At 54.1% G+C, this 27,911-nt stretch overlaps 10 protein-coding genes across 10 annotated transcripts; 4 read left to right on the top strand and 6 right to left on the bottom strand.

Moving 5' to 3' along the window:
• Positions 1 to 1,142: 1,142 nt before the first annotated feature.
• On the bottom strand, positions 1,143 to 2,840 carry QC762_605620 (uncharacterized protein). Its single transcript, XM_062892252.1, has 4 exons — positions 2,593 to 2,840; positions 2,129 to 2,311; positions 1,771 to 2,073; positions 1,143 to 1,715 (listed from the first exon to the last, which is right to left on the bottom strand). Exons 1-4 carry the CDS (start codon positions 2,766 to 2,768, stop codon positions 1,415 to 1,417), a joined length of 963 nt encoding a protein of 320 aa, XP_062740341.1. The 5' UTR covers positions 2,769 to 2,840; the 3' UTR covers positions 1,143 to 1,414.
• Positions 2,841 to 2,955: 115 nt separating this feature from the next.
• Positions 2,956 to 5,478, bottom strand: ATP2 (atp2, beta subunit of the F1 sector of mitochondrial F1F0 ATP synthase; the record flags this gene model as incomplete). The annotated part of the gene is made up of 4 exons (XM_062892251.1): positions 2,956 to 4,018; positions 4,083 to 4,611; positions 4,925 to 5,357; positions 5,468 to 5,478. The coding sequence occupies 4 exons, from the start codon at positions 5,476 to 5,478 to the stop codon at positions 3,324 to 3,326; spliced, it is 1,668 nt and encodes a 555-aa protein (XP_062740340.1). The 3' UTR covers positions 2,956 to 3,323.
• A 767-nt stretch (positions 5,479 to 6,245) lies between these two features.
• GLC3 (alpha-1,4-glucan branching enzyme) lies at positions 6,246 to 9,266 on the bottom strand (the record flags this gene model as incomplete). Its single annotated transcript, XM_062892250.1, has 5 exons — positions 8,503 to 9,266; positions 8,320 to 8,444; positions 7,365 to 8,272; positions 6,973 to 7,308; positions 6,246 to 6,918 (listed from the first exon to the last, which is right to left on the bottom strand). The coding sequence occupies exons 1-5, from the start codon at positions 8,582 to 8,584 to the stop codon at positions 6,246 to 6,248; spliced, it is 2,124 nt and encodes a 707-aa protein (XP_062740339.1). The 5' UTR covers positions 8,585 to 9,266.
• MCX1 (ATP-binding protein) lies at positions 9,028 to 11,688 on the top strand. The gene is made up of 2 exons (XM_062892249.1): positions 9,028 to 10,346; positions 10,401 to 11,688. Exons 1-2 carry the CDS (start codon positions 9,637 to 9,639, stop codon positions 11,488 to 11,490), a joined length of 1,800 nt encoding a protein of 599 aa, XP_062740338.1. The 5' UTR covers positions 9,028 to 9,636; the 3' UTR covers positions 11,491 to 11,688.
• Positions 11,689 to 11,999: 311 nt separating this feature from the next.
• On the top strand, positions 12,000 to 13,786 carry CIA1 (Cytosolic iron-sulfur protein assembly protein; the record flags this gene model as incomplete). Its single annotated transcript, XM_062892248.1, has 2 exons — positions 12,000 to 13,204; positions 13,419 to 13,786. 2 exons carry the CDS (start codon positions 12,000 to 12,002, stop codon positions 13,492 to 13,494), a joined length of 1,281 nt encoding a protein of 426 aa, XP_062740337.1. The 3' UTR covers positions 13,495 to 13,786.
• Positions 13,787 to 13,870: 84 nt separating this feature from the next.
• Positions 13,871 to 15,856, bottom strand: TFB1 (RNA polymerase II transcription factor B subunit 1; the record flags this gene model as incomplete). Its single annotated transcript, XM_062892247.1, has 1 exon — positions 13,871 to 15,856. One exon carries the CDS (start codon positions 15,854 to 15,856, stop codon positions 13,871 to 13,873), a length of 1,986 nt encoding a protein of 661 aa, XP_062740336.1.
• Positions 15,857 to 16,641: 785 nt separating this feature from the next.
• KGD1 (2-oxoglutarate dehydrogenase E1 component) lies at positions 16,642 to 20,265 on the top strand. Its single transcript, XM_062892246.1, has 2 exons — positions 16,642 to 19,647; positions 19,712 to 20,265. The coding sequence occupies exons 1-2, from the start codon at positions 17,058 to 17,060 to the stop codon at positions 20,251 to 20,253; spliced, it is 3,132 nt and encodes a 1,043-aa protein (XP_062740335.1). The 5' UTR covers positions 16,642 to 17,057; the 3' UTR covers positions 20,254 to 20,265.
• A 1,016-nt stretch (positions 20,266 to 21,281) lies between these two features.
• QC762_605550 (uncharacterized protein) lies at positions 21,282 to 23,126 on the bottom strand (the record flags this gene model as incomplete). The annotated part of the gene is made up of 1 exon (XM_062892245.1): positions 21,282 to 23,126. The coding sequence occupies one exon, from the start codon at positions 23,124 to 23,126 to the stop codon at positions 21,282 to 21,284; it is 1,845 nt and encodes a 614-aa protein (XP_062740334.1).
• A 391-nt stretch (positions 23,127 to 23,517) lies between these two features.
• On the top strand, positions 23,518 to 25,405 carry QC762_605540 (uncharacterized protein; the record flags this gene model as incomplete). Its single annotated transcript, XM_062892244.1, has 3 exons — positions 23,518 to 23,969; positions 24,026 to 24,397; positions 24,464 to 25,405. Exons 1-3 carry the CDS (start codon positions 23,862 to 23,864, stop codon positions 25,403 to 25,405), a joined length of 1,422 nt encoding a protein of 473 aa, XP_062740333.1. The 5' UTR covers positions 23,518 to 23,861.
• Positions 25,406 to 25,533: 128 nt separating this feature from the next.
• Positions 25,534 to 27,892, bottom strand: QC762_605530 (uncharacterized protein). Its single transcript, XM_062892243.1, has 2 exons — positions 27,565 to 27,892; positions 25,534 to 27,501 (listed from the first exon to the last, which is right to left on the bottom strand). Exons 1-2 carry the CDS (start codon positions 27,637 to 27,639, stop codon positions 25,732 to 25,734), a joined length of 1,845 nt encoding a protein of 614 aa, XP_062740332.1. The 5' UTR covers positions 27,640 to 27,892; the 3' UTR covers positions 25,534 to 25,731.
• Positions 27,893 to 27,911: the final 19 nt, after the last annotated feature.

The following is a 27,911-nucleotide window of genomic DNA, read 5'->3' as shown; positions in this document are numbered from 1 at the left end:
AGTTGACCATCTCGTATGTTCCCATTTCATCGGTTGTAGGCACAATTTTTGAGCGTCGAATCTCTGATTGTAACTTGCTAGTAACCCTAGAGGTACATTGGGGGTTTCCAAAGGGTAATGGAACAGATGACCTTACTAACAGTTGGTGGTTGTGTGTATTCCTTGGCCAATGTCTTGCAACTGGACAGCAAACATGGATGCGCGAACTGCCAAGTTCTCGGTTTGGGCTGTGGTGAGTTGTGTGTTCGTTATGGTGCTCCTATGGTGCTCCTATGGTGTTTGTTGTATCCAAGGGCCAAATTAGTATCAGTAGGTAATTATTAGGTAATCATAACACTGGCAGCTTCAAAATGCACCTGTTAGTTGGGGTCGATAGGCTATGATGGATCAATAGATTCTGGCAAACCTATGCTTCTGGGAGAGGCTAGCTACATGTTGTTCGACAGCGAGCTGGCTCAAGTCTGCGTCACCAGCTCTCATCACGACACAGGGTTTCCGAGAGAAGTCTGTCGGTAGACATATCATGGCTCTTGATTTAGTTTCCCAATCCAGATTTTGATACTCGGGTAACCGCTAGCCAACATTCGCATGGGGCTGTACACACACATACCTCGGACAATAGACTCCGTTCGAGTAGGTGTAGCACTCAACTTTCCGCCAGTCGATTCCCCGACGGTGACGGCCGAGCGATTTCCGTTAAACCCGAGTGGGAATCTTCATTTTAAACATGGTGTGCCATAAGTTATCAGAAGTGATAAGCCCACCTTCAATCAATCACGAAAATAAACAGCGTCTCAACCCTACCTGAGTATCGGTGCGTCAAGCATAGGTCAGATAGTCGACAAGAGTCGTTACTTCTCATTGGACGGAGCTGACAACTCTCGACTTAAAGATTCAGCAAAGGAAAGAGCAACCTTCGAGAACCAAGTCAAGTCAAAAATGGCAGGAACGATCGAGTCCCACCATCCGGACAAAGCAGGAGCGCAGCCCATAACACAGATCCTCAACAAAATATCAATGTCCAAGTGGCCTAAGGTGGCGGTCTCGAGCGGTTGCCTCAGTTAACCCATAGTACCTATGTCAGGGCGAAGTCAACCCGCAGCGCTGGCGCCGGCACTGCCTGGTTCGAGTCCATGGTAAAGCTACTTTTTGGTATTGCATTTTGGGCTATACTTTGTTTTCTTAGTTGCTTCTGTTTTGATTCATCGAGCTGCCTGCCCTACCGACCAGCAACAGCTCTTTTCCCAAACAACCAACACATCACCAAACACTGCTTCATACTCTCCAACCACCCATCGCCTCTTCCACAACCAACATTTCCTCCTATCCCGACCAACATCTCCTATCCCAACCAACACGTCCCCTTCCACGACCAACATCTCCATCCATCTCACCAACACCTCACATCACCCCCCTAAATCCCAAACCACTGCTCACTAGCCGTCAAATTACTCGGAACACTATGCCCCACCCCCTGCGCCCAAATCCCCTGCAACATCCCCTCCGTCCCATAGTTCTCTGTCCTGTAGTTCCTCTCCGGGAAATTCTGCACCGTGCTCGTCGGCGTTTGGCTCAACCCAAACACATTCGTCCACTGCTTGATCGTCTCCTGGTAGTTGTTCGGGCTCAGAGTCCCATCCGCACTGCCATGCCAGACCTGCATCCTGGGTCTAGGACCGGTATACCCTGGGTACATTGCTCTCACCACATTCCCCCTGTCACCCATATAAGCATCCCACGTTTGAAGAGAACAGAAAGGGGGAAACATACCACTGCTCAGCAGAAGCTCTACTCTGCCCCCCACTACAACTATTATTCCACTGCGCCACCCCCCCTCCACTACTAACAAAACAACCCGCCGGCACCCCGCTATAAAGCGAAACAGCCCTGATCAAATCAGGATACGCAGCCGCCATGACATTGCTCATCATCCCCCCCGACGAACCCCCTGTGACAAAAACTTTTTCCTTGTCAATGTTGTACTTTTCGATGGCGTAGAGGATCATGTTTGCAATCGCGTGGCTGTCACCACCTCCGTTCCTGATCAAGGATCTCTTCGAACTCACATCCCAGCTTCGATCGTCAGATTGGGAAGACAAAAGGAGAGAGAGAGAGAGAGAGGACTCACCAACCCCCATTGTTGGGACTGCTAGGCCAGACAGTGACATACCCCTTCCTGTCACTCCCCTGCCTCCAAGGGATCTTTGCATTATTAAAATAACTCGGCCCGGAGCTCTGGCAGGAGTGGATTGCGACAACCAGCGGTCCTTTTCCCTGACCGGACCAGGGCTTGTCAGGGACGTAGACGTGCCTGTTGCCAAATTTATCATCAGCTCCCAAATTTTACCAGACAACCCCCCCCCTCCTTCCTTCCCTCCTCTCCACCTTCACTCTCTGGGTTCCCATCACTCAACTACCTAAACCAAAGTCTCTCACATCCTATTCCCCTCCATGAAAAAAAAAAAAAAAAAAAAAAAAAAAAGGAGACCACAGCCATCATGACCACGTTAAACAAAGGCTGCTTGGTGGAGGGCCAAAAACAACCCAACCACGCACACCATAAGTAGTGAAGAGACAGAGGAAAAAACTCACATCTGCGGCTTACTAGTAGCATTATTAGGATAAGTCACAGCCGTCAACTGCGCTCCCATAACACCCCCAGCAGCCAGGGCAACAAGCCGGACTAGAGTCGACATCGACCAAGCCATGGCTGACCGTCGGTGATTCAACTGAGGTTGAAATGAAAAGAATAGAGTGGGGATGACCATGATATCCTCCCAGCAGAAAGAACTCTCCTGCGGCCAAGACCTGTCACTTTATACTCTTTCCCTTACCCGTCCATCCTACTCACCATCCCCCCATCAATCCCCTTTCCATACCTCCATGATCCCCAGGCCTGGATCGACACCCCGGATTCACATCACATGGTTTAATCCCCGGATATTACCCCCCAAAGCCCTCCATTCGACGGACTCTTAAAATCCCGTCACCCATACGACAACTGCTCTTTCACAAAGCACACAGGACGACACAGGCTAAACCTTCATTTACTATATATCAGCAATCAAAATCTCCCATTGGCCCCCCCTTTTATCCCACCACCATGTGTACCAAATCTAATGCCGAGACTTTCACACGCAGACATCAGACGAAATGGAACAGACATAACGACGGGATACACACAGAGATAACGTGGAAAGACTCAATTGATACACAGCTCACAAAAGAAACTTGACTGAGCTAGGGAACTCCCCGGAAACCATTTTCGCTTCTATACACAGGTCGCCGATTCCTTCCCACTTTTACACCTCGCCACCACCAAATTAAGCGCTCGCCTCAAGCTCGGCAAGAATCTTCTCACCCTTGGCGCGGGCGGAAGCAAAGTCACCAACCATGTAGAAAGCACCCTCGGGGAGGTCATCACCCTCACCAGAAAGAATGGCCTTGAAGGAGGCGATGGTGTCCTTGAGGTCGACGAGCTTACCCTCGATACCAGTGAAAACCTGGGCGACAGTGAAAGGCTGGCTCAGGAAACGCTGGATCTTGCGGGCACGCTCGACGGTAAGCTTATCGGCTTCAGAAAGTTCGTCCATACCAAGAATGGCAATGATATCCTGAAGAGACTTGTACTCCTGGAGGATCTGCTGGACACGGGTGGCGGTCTGGTAGTGCTCCTCACCGACAATGCGGGGGTCGAGCATACGAGACTTGGAGTCGAGAGGGTCGACGGCGGGGTAGATACCCAACTCGGAGATACCACGGGACAAGACGGTGGTGGCGTCCAAATGGGCGAAGGTGGTGGCGGGGGCAGGATCAGTCAAATCGTCAGCAGGGACGTAGACGGCCTGGACGGAGGTAATGGAACCCTTGGTGGTGGTGGTGATGCGCTCCTGCATACCACCCATGTCGACGGCGAGGGTGGGTTGGTAACCGACGGCAGAGGGGATACGACCAAGAAGGGCAGACACCTCGGAACCGGCCTGGGTGAAGCGGAAAATGTTGTCAATGAAGAGCAACACTGAGAAGCATCAGGTTAGCGTTTTTCCCGACTGTCCAAGGATTGAGGCATATATATAACTCACCATCCTGACCCTCCTCGTCACGGAAGTACTCAGCGACGGTAAGACCGGTAAGGGCGACACGGGCACGGGCTCCAGGAGGCTCGTTCATCTGACCGAAGACCAGGGCGACCTTGGACTCGCCATCAAGCTGAATGACGGAAGTCTCCTGCATTTCGTGGTACAGATCGTTACCCTCACGGGTACGCTCACCGACACCAGTGAAGACGGAGTAACCACCGTGGGCCTTGGCGATGTTGTTGATGAGCTCCTGAATGAACACAGTCTTGCCGACACCGGCACCACCGAAGAGACCAATCTTTCCACCACGGGCGTAGGGGGCGAGGAGGTCGACGACCTTGATACCGGTAACGAGAATCTCGGCGGTGGTGGACTGCTCAATGAACTCGGGAGCCTCGGCGTGAATGGGGAGGCGCTTGTCAGTCTTGATGGGTCCACGCTCGTCGATCGGGTCACCGGTGACGTTCATGATACGACCAAGAGTGGCAGGGCCGACACTAGCAAACGTCAGTTGGGTGTCCCCGATCATACTCTGTTGTCCTTGTCGTCAAATAAACTCACGGGATGGTGATGGGAGCACCGGCTGTGACATGGTTAGCTGTCTGATATTGGACATGCTGGTGTAGTTGAGGGTAAAAAACTCACTATCAACGGCCTTGGCGCCGCGAACCAGACCCTCGGTACCTAAATAGCGTCTCAGAAAATAGTCCAACAACTGCCGGATATAGCGGAAACCAACCGTCCATGGCAATACATCTCACGACGTTCTCGCCGAGATGTTGCTGTGCGGGCTGTCAGTACACGTGTGTGGTTGGTGGGATGTGGAGGTGGGAGTCTTGGCGTACCGCGACCTCGAGGACAAGCTTGTTGCCACCGTTTTGGGTCTCAAGGGCGTTGAGAATGGGGGGGAGCTTCTCGGTGTCGAACTTGACTGTGGGCAGGGGGTCAGCGACAATGATCTCGGGGACGACATTGTCAAAATTGTTTTTGCTGGGTGGTGTTGCGGTTACTAACCATCGACGACGGCACCTGTTGGTTGGGAGAGACATGGTTAGCTGAATTTTCCCGGATTGTCCCACCTCTAGTGTGGGCGCATGCTTGTGGTCTGGCCGGTCGAGCTTACCGATGACCTGGTAGATCTTGCCATCACCAACACCGGCCGTGCTGGCGAATCTGCTGAGGGCAGGGGCTCTGAAGTTGAGGGGGGCCGGGCGAACGGCGCGACGAGTCGCCGCCGCGAAGGAGGGACGAGCCGTCCGGGCGAAGGCGGAAATGCCGCTGTTGAGGGGGAGGGCAGAAGAGCCTTGGGTTAGTTCTCAATTGGCCTCGATTGGGGACCGGGAAGCCGACGACAGGGAGAGTCCATGGCTGGATCAGCAGCAACTCACCTCTTGAACATCTTGACGATGGTAAGGGCGGACTTGGATGGTGGATGTGCAAGGCAGAGAGAATGGCTTGGAGGAGGAAGAAAACGGGTTCGAAAATCTCTCGATGAGCTTTCGGCTAGAAGCTGCGGAGCTCCATCTTTCCACGTGACCTGACGGATTCCAAGTTTGGAGCTTTTTGACTGAGCGGACCCACATTTTCTCGACAGCACCAGCCATTCTCTTGGCTTCCAGCTCTTCCCTTCTTTCCTTTCCCCGATCTCTCACGAACCTGTCGAGGTCTTTCCCCTCACCACTGTAACTATCTAGCAGGTGATGGTCCGTGGTCCCCCGCTCTTGGGCCAATCCTTTTGCAATTTTCAAGGGGAGCTCTGGACCTGGTTGGATTATTGCATCATGGCAGTTGCATATTCTTTTGGGCGTTGGTTTCCCCTCAATGGCCGTTGCCAACCCTGAGAACTGTCCCGCTGCTGTTGAGATGGCTTGCCGGGACGTCCCGGGATGGAGCCCCTGGAGCTGATTGGGTTTTGGCTGAACTCAATTGACAGCTTGGATCCTCGCACGAACGAAGCTCCTCCCACTCAAGACTTTTGAAACATAACACACCAATTGCTCAATGTACATTCTCATACATTTTTGTGTGAACCTGTCTATCTTTGGGGATTTTCCCATCCGCTTTTACAAGAAAATATCTACACCAAGAATATGCCTCCAACACCTTTTGATAACCCAGTATTTAAAAGCCACCTAACCGGGTGACCCAAGACACCGCCTGCTGCAGTCAGTGACCGTTGGGAGTGGTGGTCGACTCCAAAGCAAAGACCAGAGCAGTCCTGCAAGGGAGGTAGATATGAGTGCAGTTCCTCCGGTGGTTCCACTCCAGAGGCTCGGTGAAGAACCGTGTGTTCGAGTCGACTCTGCTAAAGCCGCCGTGCTCCTTGGTGTCAGAGTCGAGCACAACCCTATATGTGCCTGCGACATCGACACCGATGCGGTAGTTCTCAAAGCTCTGTGTTGGGTGGAAGTTGAAAGCAAACACCACGCCAGCCCGCTCAAAGACGATGACCTTGTCACCCTCGTGCTTGAGCGAGATGTACGCCTGGGGAGCATGCAGCCAGCCATACTTGTTCTCGCACAAGTTCATGGAGCGGTCAAAGTTGTTGAGGAACTGATATCGAAGGAGGCGGTCCTCGGTCAGGTTCAGCTGGCGGCGAGCATACCAGAAAGAGTTCTGATTGCCCTCGCGGGGGAAGTCCAACCACTCGGGGTGACCAAACTCGTTGCCCTCAAAGTTGAGGTAGCCCTCGCCTCCGAGAGCATGGGTCAACAGACGGATCATCTTGTGCAAGGCCATACCGCGGTCAATAACCGGGGTCAATGGGGTGAGCGTAGACATATGGGTATAGAGCTCAGCGTCGCACAGATGCATCATGAGAGACTTGTCACCGACAAGACTAGAGTAGAGTTAGCATCGAAATAGCAAATCTCTTGGGTGAGGAGAAACGTACGCTTGATCGTGACTCTCGGCATAGGCGATCGTCTTTTCGCCGTGGCGGCGGTTGGTGAGGGTGAAGGTAATGTTGCCAATGTCCCACTCCTCATCCTTCTTCTCCTTGAGGATCTTGATCCACATGTCGGGAATGGCCATGGCAAGTCTGTAGTCAAAGCCAACACCACCCAGTGAGAGTGGCAGACAAAGCGCCGGCATGCCAGAGACATCCTCAGCAACCGTGATGACGTCAGGGTAGAGTTCGTGAAGCAGTTCGTTGGCCAACATGAGGTAGACAACAGCCTCCTCGTCGACATCAGCACCAAAGTACTCATGGTAACCACCCGAGAAGCCGCTGTTAAGTGTCGGTCAATGACTGCCACGGGGTTGGGGATAGGCTCTAAGACTTACGTTCCAATACCGTGATGAAGGTAAAGCATGCTAGTAACACCGTCGAACCGGAATCCATCAAAGTGGTACTCGTCCATCCAGAATCTCAAGTTGCTCAAGAGGAATCTGAGCACCTCATGGTGGCCATAGTTGAACAATCTGCTGTCCCAGAGCTCGTGCTTTCCTTTGGCACCCGCGTGGAAGTACTGGTGGTCTGTGCCATCAAACTCGTTCAAGCCGTCCAGGACGTTCTTGGAAGCGTGACTGTGAACAACATCGAGAAGAACAACGAGTCCCAGGCTGTGAGCCGTGTCGACCAACTCCTTCAGGTCCTCAGGCGGGCCATATCTGCTGCTGGCGGCGAAGAAGTTGTTGACCTGGTAGCCGAAGCTGGCATAGTAGGCGTGTTCCATGATGGCCATGAGTTGGATGGCGTTGTAACCCAGGCTCTTGATGCGTGGGAGCATGTTTTTGGTGAATTCCTTGTAGGTGGTAACCCTGAGCTCTGGTGACGAGATACCGACATGGGCTTCGTAGATCCTCAAGCTCTCTGGCCTCTTGGGCCTCTGGTGCTTGAAAGAGTACCTCTCAGAGGCGGGGGGGTTCCAGAACCGAGCATCGTAGGCGGGCGAGACGGAGAGATCCTGGGTGACATACTTGATCCAGGCCGGTAGTCTGTCGATCCACTGCCCGTCTGGGAGCTCAAGAGTGATCTTGATCTTGGAGTTGTGGGGGATGGCAGCTTTGCCGTCAGAGGTGGGAGGAATGGTGATCTCAAAGACACCAAAGTCGTTCCTCGTCATGCGATGGGCATTGCGGTCCCAGTTGTTGAATTCACCAATGACAGCTGCCTGTTTGGCATTGGGTGCCCATTCCTTGTAGTAGATGCTGCCGTCGTCATTTTGATGGATGCCAAACGTGTCGGCGCCCTGGGATGGTCAGTAAAGTCCCTGTCATTGGCAGTGGTGGATCATACCTTGCTGAACTTGTCCAGACCACCTTCGGTCTTCTCAATCTTCTTGATCCATTCTTGAGCCTTGTCAAAGCGTCTCTTCAACGCAGGCTTGAATGGCTCAAGATAGGGATCGAGGGCAACCACGCCTGATTCATGTCAGCTTCACTGCCAGTCCATATCTTGGCATGTTGGGATAGGACGTACCAGTTCCATCATTGGGGATGTTACCAGCGGTATGACCATTCTTGGCCAGGGTGTTGGACGACTCAAGAGCAACGGGATCCATCTTGTTTGATGAAAATTTGTGAATTGAAGAGTACGTCAAACAGGAATATCAGATCGCCTCGTAGGGTGCTTCTTAGCGTGACTTGAAGGAGGGGCAGCCAGCTGACGCTTCCGGGACAAGCTATCAAGACGAGAACGCTTTCAAATTGTTGCTTGGGTGGGAAGAAGACGTCGCGGAGAGAAACGAAAGATTGGGCTCTCGCTGGATTCGACACAGATATAGATGGTGTGTTCTGGGAAAATGTGGTGTGAGGTTGATAAAAGCCCAAAGGGGTCTTTCAGTTGGTATGTAGATGCTAATTACATCATTGGAGCCCCTCTTAGTGCAGCCCAATACAACCCACCAGTGGGAAGGGGCTCCACGCCTGGTGCAAACCCAGCGTGTATTTGTATGCGTGTATTGCCTGCAGCAATGCCCCTTTCTGTGCCGTGCCCGTTGGGAGCCAAAACTCATGCGCCATTCATCTGTGACCTGCCCCTGGAGGGGAGCCTGAAGCCCGCTTATCGCAGAGATGCAGCAGTCCGACCAGTCCAGCCCACGCCAGCCGAAGTTCGGACAAGAAGAGATAGAGAGGGGGAGCTGATATCGACGCCATGACCCGATTCGCCTCCTTCTGGCTGAGCTAGGTTTGGTGGGGTCTTTGATAAGATGACACTGACACTGACACTGACGAGCACTGACGGGCAGACAAGGAGGGGAGCTTTCCGGCGCTCAGGTGGAGGTGGAGAGCTCTCTCCAACAAGACAAGGGAGATGCGCGACGCGCGGGCGGTGGTCGGTGCTTCTCCCCCGCACTCCGGGTCATCCAGGTGCTCTAACCACCGTTGCCATTGTCTCACGGGCTAGCACAATGATGTGTGCCATCGCAAACACTCCCTTCTCGGTTTTTCTCCATCCTGACTGATACCGGCAAACCTCTTGTTACTAAAACATTCTTAATCACCTACGCCTCTTCCTGACTCTTACCGTCCGTGCTCCGACCCCTACCACGTACGCCGATCGCACCCGCGAGCTGCCTTCTCCCGAGCATGACAGTAGCTCAAGCACACCATCATGTTGGTCTTGACTAGACCGCTGGCGCCTCTATGCGCAACACCGCGATTTGCCCGGCTTCGGAGCCCAGCCTATTCAACCTCGAGCATCCTCCTCGCCTCCCCCCGCCGATCCAATTACTTCAACTCGGGCTTCACGTCAAGCTACGATCCGACACAGGACACCGGCCGCGGTCCCATCTTCTCCAAGTCCAAGTTTGGCGTCCCGCAGTTCTACCCCCGAGATCTGAAAAAGAGGGTAGACGACTACGTGGTGGGCCAGGACCGGGCGAAGAAGACCATCTGCTCCGTCATCTTCAACCACTACCAAGGGCTCCGGCGGCGTCAACACCACGAGCTGCAGGATCAACATCTGAGGGAAAAGATCCAGAGACAAAAGTTTGCTCAGGACCGCGAGATCTTTGAGCGCACAGGTTACAGCGCGCCTGTACACCCTGTCGAAGGTGGGCGAAGGCACTCTCATCGTTCTGCTTATGCTCCCAAATCGTGGCGGCAGCAGACTAACATCCGCCATGTTGCTGAAGACGAATTTCCCGGTCACCACGAGTCCGTACGGGGCACCCACAATGAAGTTCTCGAAGACCCATTTGAGGCACCCTCGGACAACTTTTACATTCAGGAGGACATGACGGTGCCGAACCATGTCAAGATTGACAAGAGTAACCTGCTCTTGATTGGTCCTACGGGCGTGGGAAAGACGTATATCTTGGAGTGAGTTCACTTCTTTGCTATGTAGATTTGGGCCCCTTGCTTACAGCCGTGCAGAACCCTCAGCAAAAAACTCAACGTCCCCTTCACCATCAGCGACTGCAACTCCTTTACCCAAGCAGGCTACATCGGCCAAGACGTCGAATCCTGCATCGAGCGTCTCCTCATCGAAGCCAACTACGACGTTAAGGCCGCCGAGCATGGAATCATTGTCCTCGACGAGTTTGACAAGATCGCTAGAAAAGAAACCGTCAACGGAAGAGACGTAGGCGGAGAGGGTGTTCAGCAAGCATTGCTGAAGCTGGTAGAAGGCACCAAGGTCACCATCACTGTCAAGGACAACCGGCCCTCCCGCACACAAAACCAGCCCCCCACCGGTTACGGATCAACCACACCACCACAAGCGCCCCCATCGGGGAAAGTCGACCAGTACACCATTGACACCACCAACATTCTGTTTGTTTTCTGTGGCGCCTTTGTAGGGCTGGATAAAACCGTTCTGAGGAGGGTGTCCAAACCCTCCATCGGGTTCGGTTCAGAAATCCGAGGCGGGAGGTCATTCTCCTCGACAAACTGTCTGAAGGATATCCTTCCTCTGGAATCCTACCGCCATCTCCCTCACCAACCAATCTTTGAACCCAACTTCACCCCCCTCGACCTAACCACACCCGCGGATCTCCAAGCCTTTGGCTTTATCCCCGAGCTCATTGGCAGGTTGCACAACATCTGCGCGCTTAGTCCACTCTCTCTCGAAGAGCTCTATCGCATCTTGACTGAACCAAGAAATAGCCTCGTGGCGCAATACACGGCCCTGTTTGAAACCTACCCTAGCAAGCTGTTCTTCACCCGGTCGGCACTGTACGCCATCGCGGAAAGGGCAGCGAAGAACGAGACGGGGGCGAGAGGGCTGAAGATGGAGATGGAGAGGGTGTTGGCGGAGCCGATGTACGATGCGCCGACGCCGTATGTGCTCATTACGGAGGCTTGCGTGAAGGGGGAGGAGAAGGCGGGGTATTGGGGGAAGGATGGGAAGATGGAGGTGGAGAGGAGGATTAGGGAGGAGGACGAGAGGATGTTGAATGGGGGGGTGGAGGTGAGGTTGTCGGCTGAGGAGGCGAGGGAGGCGGCTGGGTTGGGGAGTGCATAAGTACATAGTTTGATATTCAAGGCGTTTTGGGTATAGGGATGGGATGGGATGGGATGGGATGAGGTGAGGGTCTTTTAGTTTGGGCAACATTCAGGGACGGACGGAGGTGAGAACAGTAACAGCATATTTTGATAGTAGCATTCTGGTTTATTAGGGATAGCGATTTTGAGTAATATATGAAAGAGAATGATTTGTCTTATCTTAACTGGGGAGCTATACAGTTAGTTATGTTGACTGTTCTGATTGCATCCATCATCCAGGGAAGCTCTCGGTGTAAGTGGGGCTCTCAGCGGGATCGGAGCCGGTGGCCGTAATTCTGCTAGTGAGGGGCGCTTTTTGGAGGGGCACTCTTTACTAGTCAACAGTCGCAACCGCGATGGACATTTGGTGACAGATTTATACTTTTTTTTTTTTTTTGGTAAGATTATTTCCTCCTATAGCTCTACCACATTACTCACCGTTCCCTTTTCCAGCTATCAATTCCCCATCTCCAGACCACAACCGCAACAATGCCACCACCACCAATACAACTCCTCCCCCTAGCAACCTTCACTCCCGACCTCTACACCCGCGCCTGGCAATCAACCCCCCACCCCTCCCTCCCCCTCCTAGCAACAACCCACGACAAGACCGTCACCGTGTTTTCCCTCGCGACCTTTTCAAAGCACTCGTCCCTCACGGGGGGTCACAGCCGCTCCATCCGATCCTGTGCCTGGCAGCCTTCCTCTTCCTCTCAAAACCTGCGTCTCGTAACCGGCAGTTTTGACTCTACGGCCGGGATCTGGACTTATAACCCTGCTGCCACGCTCGAAAAACCCATCGGTCAAGGGGAGGAGGAGGAGGAGGAGGAGGAAGAATGGGAATTCACCCTCGTGCTCGAAGGCCACGAAAACGAAGTCAAGTCGTTAAGTTTTAGTCCGTCGGGACAGTATCTAGCTACTTGCAGTAGGGATAAATCGATTTGGATATGGGAGCACTTATCGGGAGGGGAGGATGGAGAGGAGGATGAGGATTGGGAGACGGTTGCTGTTTTAAGTGAGCATGATGGGGATGTGAAAACTGTGGCTTTTGCGCCGGGTTTTAAACAGGGGAAGAGGCATGATGGGAGGAGGTATGGGAGTGATTGTTTGGCTAGTGGGAGTTATGATGATACGGTTAGGGTTTGGAGGGAGGATCAGGATGGGGAGTGGGGGTGTGTGAGTGTGCTGGAGGGGGGGGTTGGGACTGTTTGGGGGGTTGAGTGGGAGAAAAGGGAGAGGGAAAATGGGAGGTATCAGAGGTTGATGACTGCTGGGGCGGAGGGGGGTGTTAAAGTTTGGGAACTCAAGGAGGAGGAGGGGGAGGAAGAGGAGGGGGATAGTAGGTGGGGAGGGGTGCCGAATAGGATGAGGCAGAGTTTGAGGGAGGAGTGGGAGGTTAAGGGGGTGTTGCCGAGGGTTCACACTAGGGAGATTTACTCGGTTGGTTGGAGTGGGGAGAGTGGATTGGTTGCTACGACGGGGGGGGATGGGTTGTTGGTTGTTTACGAGGAGGATGAAGAGACAAATGAGTGGAAGGTTAGGGCGAAGGTGGAGGGTGCGCATGGGCCGTATGAGGTTAATCATGTTACTTGGTGTAGGAGGTTTGATAAGGGGGCGGAGGGGAGACAGGAGGAGATGTTGGTTACGACGGGGGATGATGGGGTTGTGAGGGCTTGGGAGGTGAGGATAGGGGAGTAGATGGAGGGGGATGGGAAGTGATGGGAATAGAGAATAATAACAAGATATAAGATTGAGACCATGTATGCTGTTTTGTGGTGAGGTGTTGGGCTGTAGCATGGTCAGGGTCGCGCTTTCCTTTTTTGTTACTGTGGGTTGCTCCTTCCGTGTTATGAACACCGCACCAGCTGCTCCTTCCTTGACTGACACTTGCTGCTCCTTCCCTCACAGGGTTATAGATGCCAAGTTTGTTCCTGCCTTTCAATCGGGGACGCCCGAGGAGGGGTGGTATGGCACAGTGGTATGAGGGGACGCCAAATTACTCCTGCCCATTCCACCTAACAAAGGGATGTAAGGCGACTCTGGTGATTGTGACAGGGACTCCGGGGTTCTCTGACACTTGAGGCGAATAAACCCGAACTCGAACCCTCTTTTCTTCATTTTTTTCATTTTCGTTTTTACGACTTTTTCAGTTAACAATATGCCCTGAATTAACAATTCGAAAAACAAATCCAATTTAGCCCTTGTCTCCTGTTCTAAAAACAGCAATGTATGGTATCGATGCTTGTCAAAGAGTATATTACACCCGCTTCACCCGCTGCCACCGTTGTCTGTTTGTTTTGTCTGCAATCTTGAATATCCCAATCTATCCCCCCTCAGCTGTCCTGTCTCCCAGTTCTGCTCTATCTCCCTCTCCCACTCTGTTCCCAAACCCGCTCCGCAATCTTCAACCCAGCTAACGTCTGCTCAAACAAGCCAAGCACATCCTCCCTCCCCCCTCTAATCTTGGGCCTCTTCCCCTTGACGCCCGTCTTTTTGAACCGGGCGAACGCCTCGTCTATCACCTGCTGTTCCCTCTCCCTTCTTAGCTTCTCGGCCTCTTCCGCCAGAGCCTCGATTCTTTCGCGTGATTTCCCCAGGGCGTCGACGTAATACCTCAGTTCTTGCTGGTTGGCGTTTTTGTCTGAGAAGGTGTTGTAGAATTGGCGGAGGAATTCAACAGTGGAGGCGTTGGTGAGGTAGCATTGGTGGGATATCGAGGCTGGGATTGTCAGTGGTTCGGCGGGGAGGGTAGTTCCTGATGAGGTGGTTATGCCAGAGGAGGACAGGGAGGTGTTTTCTGCTTGGCGTTTCTTCAGTGAAGACAAGATTTGGTTTTTGGCTGCTAACCGGGCGTTGTGGGAGCCGATGTGAGGTGTGGCTGTGACGTGGGGAGTGGTAGGGTCAGCGTTGGCCTCGTCGTCGGAGTCGTCGTTGACACCTATGCCTTTTCGTAGATCGAGACCTCCTGAGGGGTCCTCGTCTACCATGTCGAGGTCTGCTTGGACTTCGAATAACACACCCGTGGGGTCTTGTTGAGCAAACAAGGCCTGGTCGGTAGCGTTGGTGGAGTTGGGTTGGGCAGTTTGGGTGTTGGTGGGAAATAAGGCAGACTGCTCCTTGAGGTTGAGAATGATGCGAGAAGAAGGGGTTTCGCCCCTGAGATCGCGGAGAGTGAGTTCCTCTATGGTGCGGGTGTCATCTGGGATGCCATTGGGACCGGCCGAGGGATCCAAGTCTGAGGGGGCAACGTCGGCCATGATTTTCTCAGATATGGAGTTGAGAGTTCGGATGATGGGGACGTTGGCTCTGGGACGCATCTCGACATCTTTTCTGTTGCCGGATTTGAAACCGCCTTGGTTTTCTTCGTTGGCGTTGATGTCGATTATGTGTGGGAGTTGCTGGGCAGCGTTGATTTTGCTGGTGAAGCCCATGTCGTTGGGAGCGTTCAGATACTTGTCGAAGAGAGGCTCGGTGTTGTCGATGTCGGTCACACGCTCGCCGCGGAGTTTCTTGCAGAGCTTGCTCAGGAAGAATTTGGACCAGAAGGTGGCCACCGAGACCTTTGGGACATTTTCGTTGTATATCCTCCTCACTAGAGGATGTTGGTGGAGGATGGTTTGAATTTGTTCTGGATTCAGACTGAGCTTGACCTCGCCGTCTTCGGTTCGTGGTTTTATCGTAGACAGCACATTGTAGGCGCCCTTCTTCTGGTTGACTTCGATAGCATGAGCCCTAAGCAGACCAATACGGGTGGACCAAAATTGAGCATCAAAAGCAGCATCTGATATTGATGGCGGTTTCAATGAGAGCGCCTGTGCATACGTCTGGGCCAGATCGTCGTCCTTGTTTAACAGAGAACGCTGAAGCTCGAGATCTGCCTTTAACGCATTGTCGTCAAACCAGCGAACAGTTGGGCCCTTGGAGTTGACAGTGCTGGCGAACGACATGGCCGCCGAGGCACCAGCCCCGTTGGCATCGGCCTGGGGGGTGCCGATAGGCTTGGGAACACTGGGATCATTGCCGCGCAGTTCAGATAGAATTTGTGATAACAGAGCTTTGATGGCATTGGCTTCTGCGCGGGCATCTGTCGGCGATGTAAACTGGAAGAGAAAGGCCGCTCCTGCTTGTCCTTCCTCTGTGCTCTTGGGCTTCTCAATCACCTTGAGAATAACCTTGGGCGCCGTGTCTGGCGTCTGCTGCAAGTTCAAGATCCTTTCCAAAGCCAGAGATACCGTAGGCGGGCCATTCGCAGGCAACGGCGACCAGATCAGGAATTTCTTGTCTTCTGTCAAGGTGAGGACGCCATCTTTTTTCTTGTAGGTCGCCCTTCCCTGAGGGAGCTCCATCACGGAGAGCCAGACTGCCTCACTGCCAACTTGACTCTGGGTTCCTTGTCAGGTTTTATAATTGCTGTATCAAGCGACTATGTGTCATAGAGTGTCACTCTCTCGCGACTGAGAGTAACGGATGGATAGATTGATGAATGTGTGGCGGTGTGAATGGCGCAGTTGAAGGCGATATTAAAGGTTGGCTGGACTTTGAATTGACGAAACCTCCAGGCAACGGCGTTGATGCCAAGCCACACTAATTATAAAATCCGGGTGCTCCGTGCCCCAGAGTTGCTCTCGGCTCCGCAGATTTTCTTGGTGACGCGCCCGGGCCCCGGAGCGGCGTTAAGTCCCGGGATCCAACATCCAGTTTGAGCCCAATTTCAAATTCACTTCTAGACGTCTTCTGGAACAGGTGTTGGGAGCAATCCCTGCGATGAGATGAAATTGGACGGCCTACCCTGCTGCTAGTAGTTGATGACAGCCTTGGGTTGAGGTAGTACCAACTCTTTTAAGTACCGAATAAAGAGAAACCCGGAAGAGAAAAAAGACTCGCGCTCACTCGGCTTCTACCGGGGCTCTCGCTGATGTAACTGACTAGTGTGCGGGCGTAGAGCGGGTGACCACTGTTCTGTCACTGGGGCTCGCTGTCGGCGACTTGTCAAAGGGCCCTTCCGCCCAACCGCGAGCTTGGCCACATGACCACCCGGCTTCAGAACGGCGCGGGCTCAGCGTGGCTTCTGGTTGGTGCGCTGGGCCGAGCAGGGATGCAGCGATGCAGCGGGCGAACCAGGGCCTTCACTGAAAATTGCCGTCATCATCCTCCGGAGACCCATTACTATTTCGCTCGATTTTCGTTTTCCAGCTTTTTTTATCAAGATTGAAGACAGAAAGGCCACCCCCTTGATCTGATCTTTGTGTTTTTTCCCCGTCCCTCTGTTTGCCTTTTGCTGCTCCTCGCTGACGGCGGCATCGTTTTTCTACCACTCTCCCCTCCACCTACGACTTACTCCGCCGCTCATTTCTGGGTTTGGGTTCCAGGTTGTTGCGCTGTTCGGTGTAACACGCTCGGCACTACGATACCGCATCGATACGAAGTACCGCATTTTAGACGGGACGGCTTTGGGGTTTCCTCTCAGCGGCCGATTTTTCACACATTTGCCTCAACTCCAGACAACAATTTCAAGTCACCGCCCCCTGACCTGGGACCACGACCGCCATGTTGCGCACCTCATTCCGCGCGCTCCAGGGCGCTGCGTCGACCTCCTCGCGATGCTTCTCGACCGCCACAGTAACCGCCCGTGCCAGCCTCAAGCTCTCCGCGAGCCGTCGTCCTCTGGCTGTCGCCGCCCAAAAGCGCTTCGACAGCGCCCTCCATAACCCTCCCGATGCCGCCGACAACTTCCTGTCCGGTAACACGGCCAATTACATCGATGAGATGTATCTGCAGTGGAAGAAGGATCCCCAGAGCGTCCACATCTCATGGCAGGTCTACTTCAAGAACATGGAGAGCGGTGACATGCCCATCTCCAGGGCCTTCACGCCTCCCCCGTCCCTCGTGCCGAGCAGCAACCAGACTGTTGTCAACTTGGCCGCCGGTGCCGGTGTCGGCATCGGTGAGGGTACCGATGTCACCAACCATCTCAAGGTCCAGCTCCTTGTGCGCGCCTACCAGGCTCGTGGCCACCACAAGGCCAAGATCGATCCCCTGGGCATCCGTAACGCCAACAAGTCTGGTTTCGGCAACATCAGACCCAAGGAACTCGAGCTCGACTACTACCAGTTCACTGAGAAGGACCTGGATACCGAATACACTCTTGGCCCCGGTATCTTGCCCCGCTTCAAGCGGGATGGCCGCGAGAAGATGACCCTCCGTGAGATTGTGGCTGCTTGCGAGCAGATCTACTGCGGTTCCTACGGTGTCGAGTTCATCCACATTCCCGACAGAGAAAAGTGCGACTGGCTCCGCGAGCGCCTCGAGGTTCCCCAGCCCTTCAAGTACTCCATCGACGAGAAGCGCCGCATCCTCGACCGTCTCATCTGGTCCTCCAGCTTCGAGGCCTTCCTGGCCACCAAGTACCCCAACGACAAGAGATTCGGTCTGGAGGGTTGCGAGACCCTGGTTCCCGGCATGAAGGCCCTGATTGACCGCAGCGTCGATTATGGCGTCAAGGACATTGTCATTGGTATGCCCCATCGTGGTCGTCTCAACGTTCTCTCCAACGTCGTCCGCAAGCCCAACGAGTCCATCTTCAGCGAATTCGCTGGCACTGCCGGTGGTGAGGATGAGGGTTCCGGTGACGTCAAGTACCATTTGGGCATGAACTTTGAGCGTCCCACTCCTTCCGGAAAGCGTGTGCAGCTGTCTCTGGTTGCCAACCCCTCCCATTTGGAGGCTGAGGACCCCGTTGTCCTTGGCAAGGTTCGTGCCATCCAGCACTATAACAACGATGAGGTCGAGCACAAGAGCGCCATGGCCGTCCTCCTTCACGGTGATGCCGCTGTTGCCGGCCAGGGTGTCGTTTACGAGTGCTTGGGCTTCCACCAGCTTCCCGCTTTCTCGACCGGCGGTACCATCCACCTGGTGGTCAACAACCAGATTGGTTTCACCACCGATCCCCGTTTCTCCCGTTCGACCGCTTACTGCACTGATATCGCCAAGGCCATCGACGCTCCTGTCTTCCACGTCAACGCCGATGACGTCGAGTCTGTCAACTTCGTCTGCCAGCTCGCTGCCGACTGGCGTGCTGAGTTCAAGCAGGACGTCGTTATCGATCTCGTCTGCTACCGCAAGCACGGCCACAATGAGACCGACCAGCCGTCCTTCACCCAGCCCCTGATGTACAAGCGTATCCAGGAGAAGAACCCCCAGATCGAGATCTACGTTGACCAGCTCCTGAAGGAGGGCACTTTCACCAAGGAGGATGTAGAGGAGCACAAGCAGTGGGTGTGGGGCATGTTGGAGGAGAGCTTCGCCAAGTCCAAGGACTACCAGCCTACCTCCAAGGAGTGGACCACCAGTGCCTGGAACAACTTCAAGTCTCCCAAGGAGCTTGCCACTGAGGTCCTTCCTCACAACCCCACTGGTGTTGACCGTCAGACTCTGGAGCACATTGGTACCGTCATCGGCACTGCCCCTGAGGGCTTCAACGTCCATCGCAACCTGAAGCGTATCCTTGCCAACCGCACCAAGTCGGTCGTCGAGGGTAAGAACATTGACTGGTCTACTGCTGAGGCTTTGGCTTTCGGTACTCTTGTCACGGAGGGCAAGCACGTCCGCATTTCTGGCCAGGATGTTGAGCGTGGCACCTTCTCCCAGCGTCATGCCGTCTTCCATGACCAGGAAACTGAGGACATCTTCACCCCTCTCCAGCACGTCGGCAAGGACCAGGGCAAGTTTGTCATCTCCAACTCCTCTCTGAGCGAGTACGGTGCTCTTGGCTTTGAGTACGGTTACTCTCTCACCGACCCTAACGGTTTCGTCATGTGGGAGGCGCAGTTCGGTGATTTCGCCAACAACGCCCAGGTCGTCTTTGATCAGTTCATCGCCTCTGGTGAGACCAAGTGGATGCAGCGTACCGGCCTTGTCGTGTCCCTGCCCCACGGTTACGATGGTCAGGGTCCTGAGCACTCTTCCGGCCGTCTCGAGCGTTTCCTCCAGCTCTGCAACGAGGATCCTCGCCTCTACCCCTCGGCCGAGAAGCTCGACCGCCAGCACCAGGACTGCAACATGCAGGTTGCCTACATGACCACCCCCGCCAACTTGTTCCACATTCTCCGTCGCCAGATGAACCGGCAATTCCGGAAGCGTAAGTTGAACCCTGTCCGTTCCGTCCGTCTTGCATGGCCATCCGTGCTAACCTTTCCGTCTAGCCCTCATCCTCTTCTTCTCCAAGGCTCTCCTCCGTCATCCTCTCGCCCGCTCCAACATTGAGGAGTTCATTGGCGAGACCCAGTTCCAGTGGATCATCCCCGACCCAGCCCACCAGTCTGGCGAGATCAAGGCTCCCGAGGAGATTGACCGCGTCATCCTCTGCTCTGGCCAGGTTTATGCCGGTCTTCACAAGTACCGCGCCGACAACAAGATCGACAACGTTGCCATCACCCGCATCGAGCAGCTCCACCCCTTCCCCTGGGAGCAGCTCCGCGAGAACCTCGACCAGTACCCTAACGCCAAGACCATCGTCTGGGCGCAGGAGGAGCCTCTCAACGCTGGTGCTTGGAGCTACACTCAGCCTCGCATCGAGACTCTGCTCAACAGCACGCAGCACCATGACCGCAAGCACGTGATGTACGCCGGCCGCAACCCCAGCGCGTCGGTGGCCACCGGTCTCAAGTCGTCGCACACCAAGGAGGAGCAGGATCTTTTGGAGAGCGCTTTTACCGTGACTCAGGACAAGCTCAAGGGGGAGTAAGTCTTTTGAATGGTGGTGTTTTGTAAATGAAAGGGTGGGAGGGTAAACAGAGGTGGGGGAGAAAACTACGGTTTTTTTGTGTCTCCCTAATGTACATGTATAAACTTTTTTTGAAGTGTCTCTTGAATGAAGCAATCGTTCTTTTTTTCTTGTTTTTCCTTTTTTTTTTTGGTAATGAGAAAAAAAGAAACGTGAGTGAGGCAAGAGGATTGAACAGGCAAGATGCATGGGATAGGGGAATGGATTGGAATGTGTGTGCATTAAAATAATTGTTTTCTTTTGTTTCTTGAGATCATAGCTTTTGGTTTGGTTTTTGGGAGGGGGTTGTGTGTACGTTAGATGTTAGAATAGGGGAGGGAAGGGTTGGGTACACAATTGAATGATGTTGATGATTTGGTATTTTACGGTATGAGTAATGACATGAGTGGTATTTGGGTGAGGTATTTCTTGTGATTTGGAAACAGGATTGGTGATATCGATGGGATGTCAAGTGTGGTGGTTGGGTTGTGCTGGGTGAGATAGGGCCTGAATAAGAAGGTTACATGCATTTTCTTCTGGAAAGGGTGTTTGTGAGGGCAGATTCGAATGGCTAGGTATCGGAGGCGGCGAGACGGAGAGCGAGGCGAGAAATAGGGAGACTTACTTGGCTTGGGTAGGAGAGGTCGTTTATCATGATTGATTCACGTTTTGGATATTCAAGTTTATGTCTTTTGGGTTCCCCTAACCTTCCTTCGTTGGGTTTCTATAAAATTTCAGCTACCCACGCGGCGGCATTGCCTTTTGACGCTTTAATCCGGTCAACACATAAAGGCGATATACATAGATCGTTTCTCTCACTGCCAACTCATGGTTTTTTTTTTTTTTTTTTAAAAAAAAAAAAAAGAAAATGTCCTCTAAACAAAATTAGCTACTGGCCCAAGTTAACCTTTCGCCAGAAAAGAAGTCATAATGTGTATATACAGAAGAAGAAAAGAAAAAAGGGGGTATCAAAAGAAAGAAGAATATTCCAACCCAAACCACAACCCCATTCACATCTCCGTAATCATCCCCCCACCCCTCTCCAACCCCATCGCCCTATAAAACTCTGTATCCGTCACCCTCACCCCATCAACAGCATAATACGCCCCCTCCAAATGCCTATACTGCACCCCCTTCTCCTGCCCATCCTCCGGCGGGATAATCAGCTCATCCTTTGTATACAACGCCACCACCTCCTTCCTCTGAGCCGGCGGGCTAGGCGGTTCCGACGACCCCGCCGCACTCAGCGGAGGAGGGGAAGAAACAGACGGAGACCTCGACTGTCCTCGCAACATTTTGGTATTGAGGTACTCCCTTTCCGCGCTGTCGTAAGTAACAGGCATTTCCCCAGTATGATCGGGAGGATGGACCCAGTCCGGGTCTTGAAGTACAAGTCTAGATCTTTCGTCGTTGGTCATGGGGTCCAGACAGCGGATTGGGATCTCCAAGGGGAGGGTTCGATCCAGAGCGGTGTGGGGGGGTCCCATGCCGGCGATAATGTTGAAGATGCGGGGGATTTGGTGGGGGGCCATGTCCTGCAGCCACCAGACTCTGTCTGAGATGATGGTTGTGAGGGCGAGGTAGTGCGCGATCATGGTCAGGGCTGGGGGGCGGCGGTGGTGGGCTGAAGTGACGAATTCTCGGCCGAGAAAGGTGAAGAAGGTCATGACGCGCCAGATGAACATGTGGCTGTTGTGGCCGGAGCGTCGGAGTTCTTCGTAGACTGATCCGAGGACTTGGAGGCATTCTCGGTAGCCGGCTAGAAAGGGGGTGTCGAGGGGGTCTTGGGTGTTGGCTAGGTCGAGGAGGTAGGCGGGGCAGTGGCTGATGGAAGTTTTCATGTCGATGTCGGGGCGGAAGATGATGGGGAGGAGACCGGACTGGGCTAGGGTGGGCAGTTTGGTGACGTCGATGATGGCGCCGATGCCTCGCCAGATTGTCATCCAGTCGAGGATCACGAGGGAGGTTGGACTGTCGTTGTTGTTGCGGAACATGTATGTTGACAGACCGGTGAGGAGGTATGCGCAGGCGATGAGGGCCGGGTAGGTCGACGCTTCGGCCTTTTCGACTGCTTTTCTGAAGCTCTCCAGGGCCTTGACCCGGTAGGTGAGCTCCTTGGAAGGTGGGATATGCATGTCGGGACGGCCGCCCGCCCGGTTAATGTGTTGAGCTGCCATGGCAAGGCAGGTGTTCATCAGGAACGGGTGGGCGAACGCGTGCTGGATCACGTCGGCCCTGAGGACGTGGTCAACCATGCGGTGCCGGAAAGGCCCAGAGGAGTAGGACGTGTAAGTGTTGTTGGTGTAGATCCAGAGGAGCCTCATCTCGAGGTCATCGCGCTCCATGGGGATGAACTCGGGCTCCTGAACCGGAGCCAGAGCTCGTCGGCGTGCGGGAGTCGTCGCAACAACAGCTGAGCTGCTGCTGTTAGTAGCCCCGCGATTGCGAGCTCCCGCCGTGGCAGTTGCTGTTGGTGTGATGACTGGGTACACGCATCGATCGTTCCTGGCGGTACAGGCACGACATGACGGCTTTGCCTCGTCACATTTGACTTTTCTGGACTTGCAGTTCCGACAGCCGGTCCTGCTCTTTTTGTGCGGGCGTTTTGCGTGGTAGGGTTTCTCGACAACACCACCGGATGCTGAAGACGATGAAGCTGATGGCGTCGACGAGCTCATGGTGTTTCCGTCGCCGGGTCCACTACCCCCTCTCGGCGGCGGGCCCTCCTGGAGTCGTCGTTCACGGTCACGGTCACGGTCACGCTCCAGATCGGCCTTTGGTTGGAGGGTGGGGAGACGGCGAATCTGAGGTTGGGGTTGGTTGCTTGGAAGTGGTGTCTGCGCCGTGGAGGGCATCGTCACGTTTTGATGTTGCTTTTTCGTGATGGAACGGACACTTGGAATCTTGTTCTTCCCAGCTAGAGTTCTCCGGAGGTTGCAACCCGCATATCGATTCTCTTGGATCCGGCCAGCCAGAGAAAGTTCGGGGCCCCCGCGATTCTCATGGCGGCACGACGGCACCTGGGAAGGCCAAGAGGCTCCGTCGGTTGGCGCTGCACATCACCGATTCAACCTCAGCTGGGTCTAGTCCCGCTGCAAAGTTGGGGAAGGGCAATTTCAGGGATGGCACTCGGCCAGTTATTCGGCCCTGTGGCCCTGTGGCCCCATGGAGATGGAACGCGGAGAACTACTACGATCTATTTTGCACATTAGATCGATCTTCTTCTCTGCTGACCTATGTGGAACACTTATCCCATGGCTCTGTTGGGTGCTGAAGATTCCTGGGATTTTGTGAATGCCTTCTCATTGATGATCTCCAATAGAAACGCTCGGGCTCCCGGGCACTGGCAAGCACCCGGGTTACAGCACCCAGCAGCCGACAGCCTGGAACAAGTGGAGCCGGACGGTAGGCCATCGTCCGGCTGGGATTAGGTAGGCGGGCTGGCAGCGCACTGACACCACCTTCAACAAACGCACCGACGCGTTGGCACCTTGTAACAGCCATCTCTAGTGCGACAGCCCAAACAATTCACTTCTTTTAGAAGTAAAAAGTCAATTGATCGTGAAGGGGACCGTTGCAGACTTCAAACAATGACTGTACCAATATTCGAGCTCCCTGACGAGCTCAGGCTCAGCCTCATTACCAAACAGTTTCCTTGCAGAGAGCCCCAGATCAGAGCACTAGCTACACTTTTGAATGTAAGAGCATCTCACATAGGAGAGCTAGGATCTGAACACCGAGTTAACAAGCAAAGCCCAGCTCAGCACCATGTCGGAATCTGGTAGTCTATGGTACCGAAGCAACAGGCAAATCTGCCATCACAACCGCCCTCTTGGCCAGCCTTGACGGGGACTCGTTTAAACACGCCATTGTCAACTCGATAGAATGTATCACAGCTCGCCATCTGTACGAGACAGTCGTGGGCAAGGTGGCCGCCGCCGTGGAATGGGAGGCCGTCGTCCCAAGGTGCGAGTCAGTCTCACAGTTGACCGTCGAGCTCTCCAAGATGCTCAGGTACACCGAACGGCCAGACGGGTTCCGGTTCGTCCTTGTCTTTGACGGCATCGACCATCAACGAGAGGCACCTCACACCCTCCTCCCAGCACTAGCAAGACTATCAGAGATTGTAAGCCCCTCCCTCTACCACCCCCTATCCTCACTTCTGGTATAGCCACCCATTAACACCCCTTAGATCCCCTCCCTAACAACCCTCTTCATCCTCACCTCCCCACCCCCAAACAACCTCCTCACAACCTTCACCCCCAACCTCCACTTCCCAACCTACACCAAACCCGAATTCATCACCATCCTCTCCCTCTCCCCTCCTCCTCCCATCACCCCCTCAACAACCCCAACCGAAACCCTCGACCTCTACACCCGCTTCCTCTCCGCCCTCTACGACTCCCTCTCCCGCCCCGCCTCCCGCACCCTCCCCTCCCTAACCCAAGCAAGCCGAACCCTCTGGCCAAAATTCATCCAACCCATCCTCGCCCGAACCCACACCGTGAAAGAATTTTCCAAATTAATCGTCCTAGCGAGGGTTCACTTCCAGGATGAATCCCTTCTCGACCCAACCCTCTCCCTTTCTCCTCCCACCACCACCACCACCACCCCCAATCCCACCATCAAAACAACCGACCTCGCCACCCTCCTCCCTACCACCGCCCGCTTTTTGCTTCTATCAGCCTACCTCGCCTCTCACAACCCGACTAAATCAGACCTCACCCTCTTTTCCACTTTTCACCACGGGCGTAAACGTCGTCGGGGTGGGTTTACCGGGGGTCGAGCAAGAAAAAACGGGTCTCAACACCGCAAGATTGCAAGGAAGCTGCTGGGGGCGCACGCGTTTGTTTTGGAGAGGATGCTGGCTATATTTATGGCTGTGCGCACAGAGTGGGATCCGGCTAGTGGAGGGAGGATCAAAAATGGGATCGTTGAGGGGGAACAAGGGTTGGATAATGATATTTATATGAGCATCGCCACGCTGGCGAGCTTGAGGCTGTTGGTCAAGGTCGGGGGAGGGGGGGATGTGACGGATTTGGGGGGCAAGTGGAGGGTTGCGGTCGGGTGGGAGGTGGTTAGGGGGTTGGGGAGGTCGGTTGGGGTTGAGGTGGAGGAGTGGTTGGTTGAATAATAATAATAATAATAATAATAATAGATAGGCGGTATAGAGAGAGAGAGAGAGACTTGTATCTGGGTAGGTGGCTGTTGAATGGAAAGGTTTGGACTAGATACCAGCTTGGGTTGTAGTTGGGATATTTAGATTGTTCAGTACAAAGTTCAACCACAATCAGAGCCTTCATCTATCTATTTTACAATCAAGACCACTGAAGCATCATAAAAATGCGCTTATGCACCTGCAATCTAGTTATGTCCTACACTACTAAACAACCCCAAACCCCCATGATTACCAAACGCTAAACGCCAAACCCCCCGTTTTGATGTACGAATCCCGCATCATCATCTCCTCCTCTCCCCCCTCCGCTCCTCGTCCCTCTTCTGCCTCTTCCTGCTCTCACTCGCAATAAAATCCGTCAAATCCTCCTCGAACTGGCTCTTGTTCCACTGCGCCCCCACCCCCTCCTCCCTCCTCCCCTGCTCATACCTCTTCTTCAGCTCCTCCTTGCTCACCCCCTCCTCCCTCACCAGCTGATCCGGATCAAGACTGACCTCCACGTCCCCCGGCTTCTTCCTCTTCCTGCTCTCCTCATCCTCCCTCCCCAGCACCGGCAGCCCGGCCCCGTGTCTCCCCAAGTCGTACGTCTTATCCGAGCCAAAGAAGCCCTCCACTCTCGTTTGCCTCTCTGGGATGACGGTATACGCCGACCGCGGGTGTTCCTCCGTTTCGTAACCCCTGCGGGACTGTTTCCGGAGATCGAATTCACCTCCCATGCTGGATTCAATACCAGAGGCGTCAGGGTGGAGTGTGCTGGCGTATCCGCCCGGAGTTTCGAGGCCGGTGGAAGTTTCGATCCCACCGGCCGGGATGTGGTCTCCGTCTTCCTCGTCCGAGTCTTCTTCCTCTTCTTCTTCGGATTCTTCCTCTTCCGACTCTTCGGCGGGGGGTTGGAGTTCTCCCCAAAGTGTGCGGTCAATTGGTTCCGCCGGGGTGATGTACGCTGCTGCTGCTGCTGCGGGCTGGCCTGTTTGAGCTGGAGCGCCCGTGGGGTACCCTGGCTGTCCCGGGACCATGAGGCCAAAAATATCGCCTCCGTAGAGGGGACGGTTGTATTCGTCTAGTGGGGGTTTGCCCCATTGACCAGGCTGGAAGCCCCAAGAAGCTCCTGGTGGGAGAGGGGCGTTCAAGCCCGGGATTTTGAGGGTTGGGTAAGACGGGGGAGGACCGATGCGTTGTTGCTGGAGGAGCCATGGGGGAGGAAAGCCTGGTTGCATCCCTAGAGCATCCCGGAGTCCTTCGCTGAGTTCACCAGCCTTAAAGATCTTGTAGTCGGCCTCCCACTCTTTGCCTTCGTAGTAAACGTCACCGAATCGAGTCAGGTCTGGCTTGGTCTGGTGGCGGAAGAAGGCATCGTAGAGCTTTTGGTAGTCAATGTCGAGCTTGCCCATCTTGGGCTGCACTCTCTCTCGCTGCTTCTGCTTGAGGGTTTGCTCGGCCTGCTTCTCCAAAACCGCATCTCGCATCTCGGTGATGCCCGTCTCGGCGATGAACTGGGGGAGCTTGAACGGCGGCTTCTCGATGCCACGCTTGCTGGAGAGGTACTCACGCTTCAACGACCAATGCCCAGGCACAGGAACAATATTGCGCTGCGCCTTGATTTGTACCAACAAACGTGGATCTGACGACGAGACATCGTTCCATTCCACCACCTCTGGAGTCCGCACGAGAGCCTTGAGCTCTGCGATGGAGAGCTTGTTGAGCTTTTTGCGCTTCTTCTTGGACATCTTTGGTTGCGCGTCTTCGTCTTCGCTGGGAATCTCGTCGTCCTGGTCAAAGAAGACCTCGCCCTTGTTGCCTGCGTTGGCTTCTTTTGCTACCTCGTCGTCGTCGTCCAGGCTCATGCCGTACTTTTCGAACGCTTTCTTGAAATCGGCGTAGGCGGGGTCGTCCAATAGGATTTCGTCGATGATGGGACCATCGGCGTCCATTTTTGTGTCTTCATCGCCATCCTTCTTGACTTCGAGATCGGCGACGGGTGTTTGGTCGTCTGGTAGAGATCCGTTTTCCCTTGGGGTGTCATCCTTGGTATCTTCTGGGGCTTTTGAGTCGTCCTGGGAGAAATAGTTAGAAATTGGGATTGTGTTGTGAACTGATGGATAGAAAACAGTACTGACCTCGACCTGTGCCTTTTTCTGCTCCTTCTTCTTCGCCCGGCGCATTTGGTTCTTGGTCATTTTTGGGGCCGCCATGTTGGACAGCTGCGAGCCGTCGGCTCTTGTTCGTCAGGGGAAAAAGCTTGATGATGTACTCGTGATGCGACTCGGATTTGGGCCTTGATATGATGATATTGCTGTCGTAAAAGCAGTCGGGGGTGGTGATGATGGCAGGCGGGTGGAGTTTGACGCGCTATCAACGTCCTCGATTCATCAACGTCCAGCAATCAATCGCCATGCGGCGCGCCCCAAAACTTTTGAGAAAGAGGCAGGTCTTGGCTTGGCGGTGGCTGTTTGGGAGTGAACAA

The sequence above is a fragment of the Podospora pseudocomata genome, chromosome 6 (genome assembly GCF_035222375.1).
Source record: "Podospora pseudocomata strain CBS 415.72m chromosome 6, whole genome shotgun sequence".
In the NCBI taxonomy this organism is placed as follows: Eukaryota; Fungi; Ascomycota; class Sordariomycetes; order Sordariales; family Podosporaceae; genus Podospora; species Podospora pseudocomata.
Note: the sequence above shows the minus strand (reverse complement) of the source record. Positions and strands in the feature narration are given on the sequence as shown.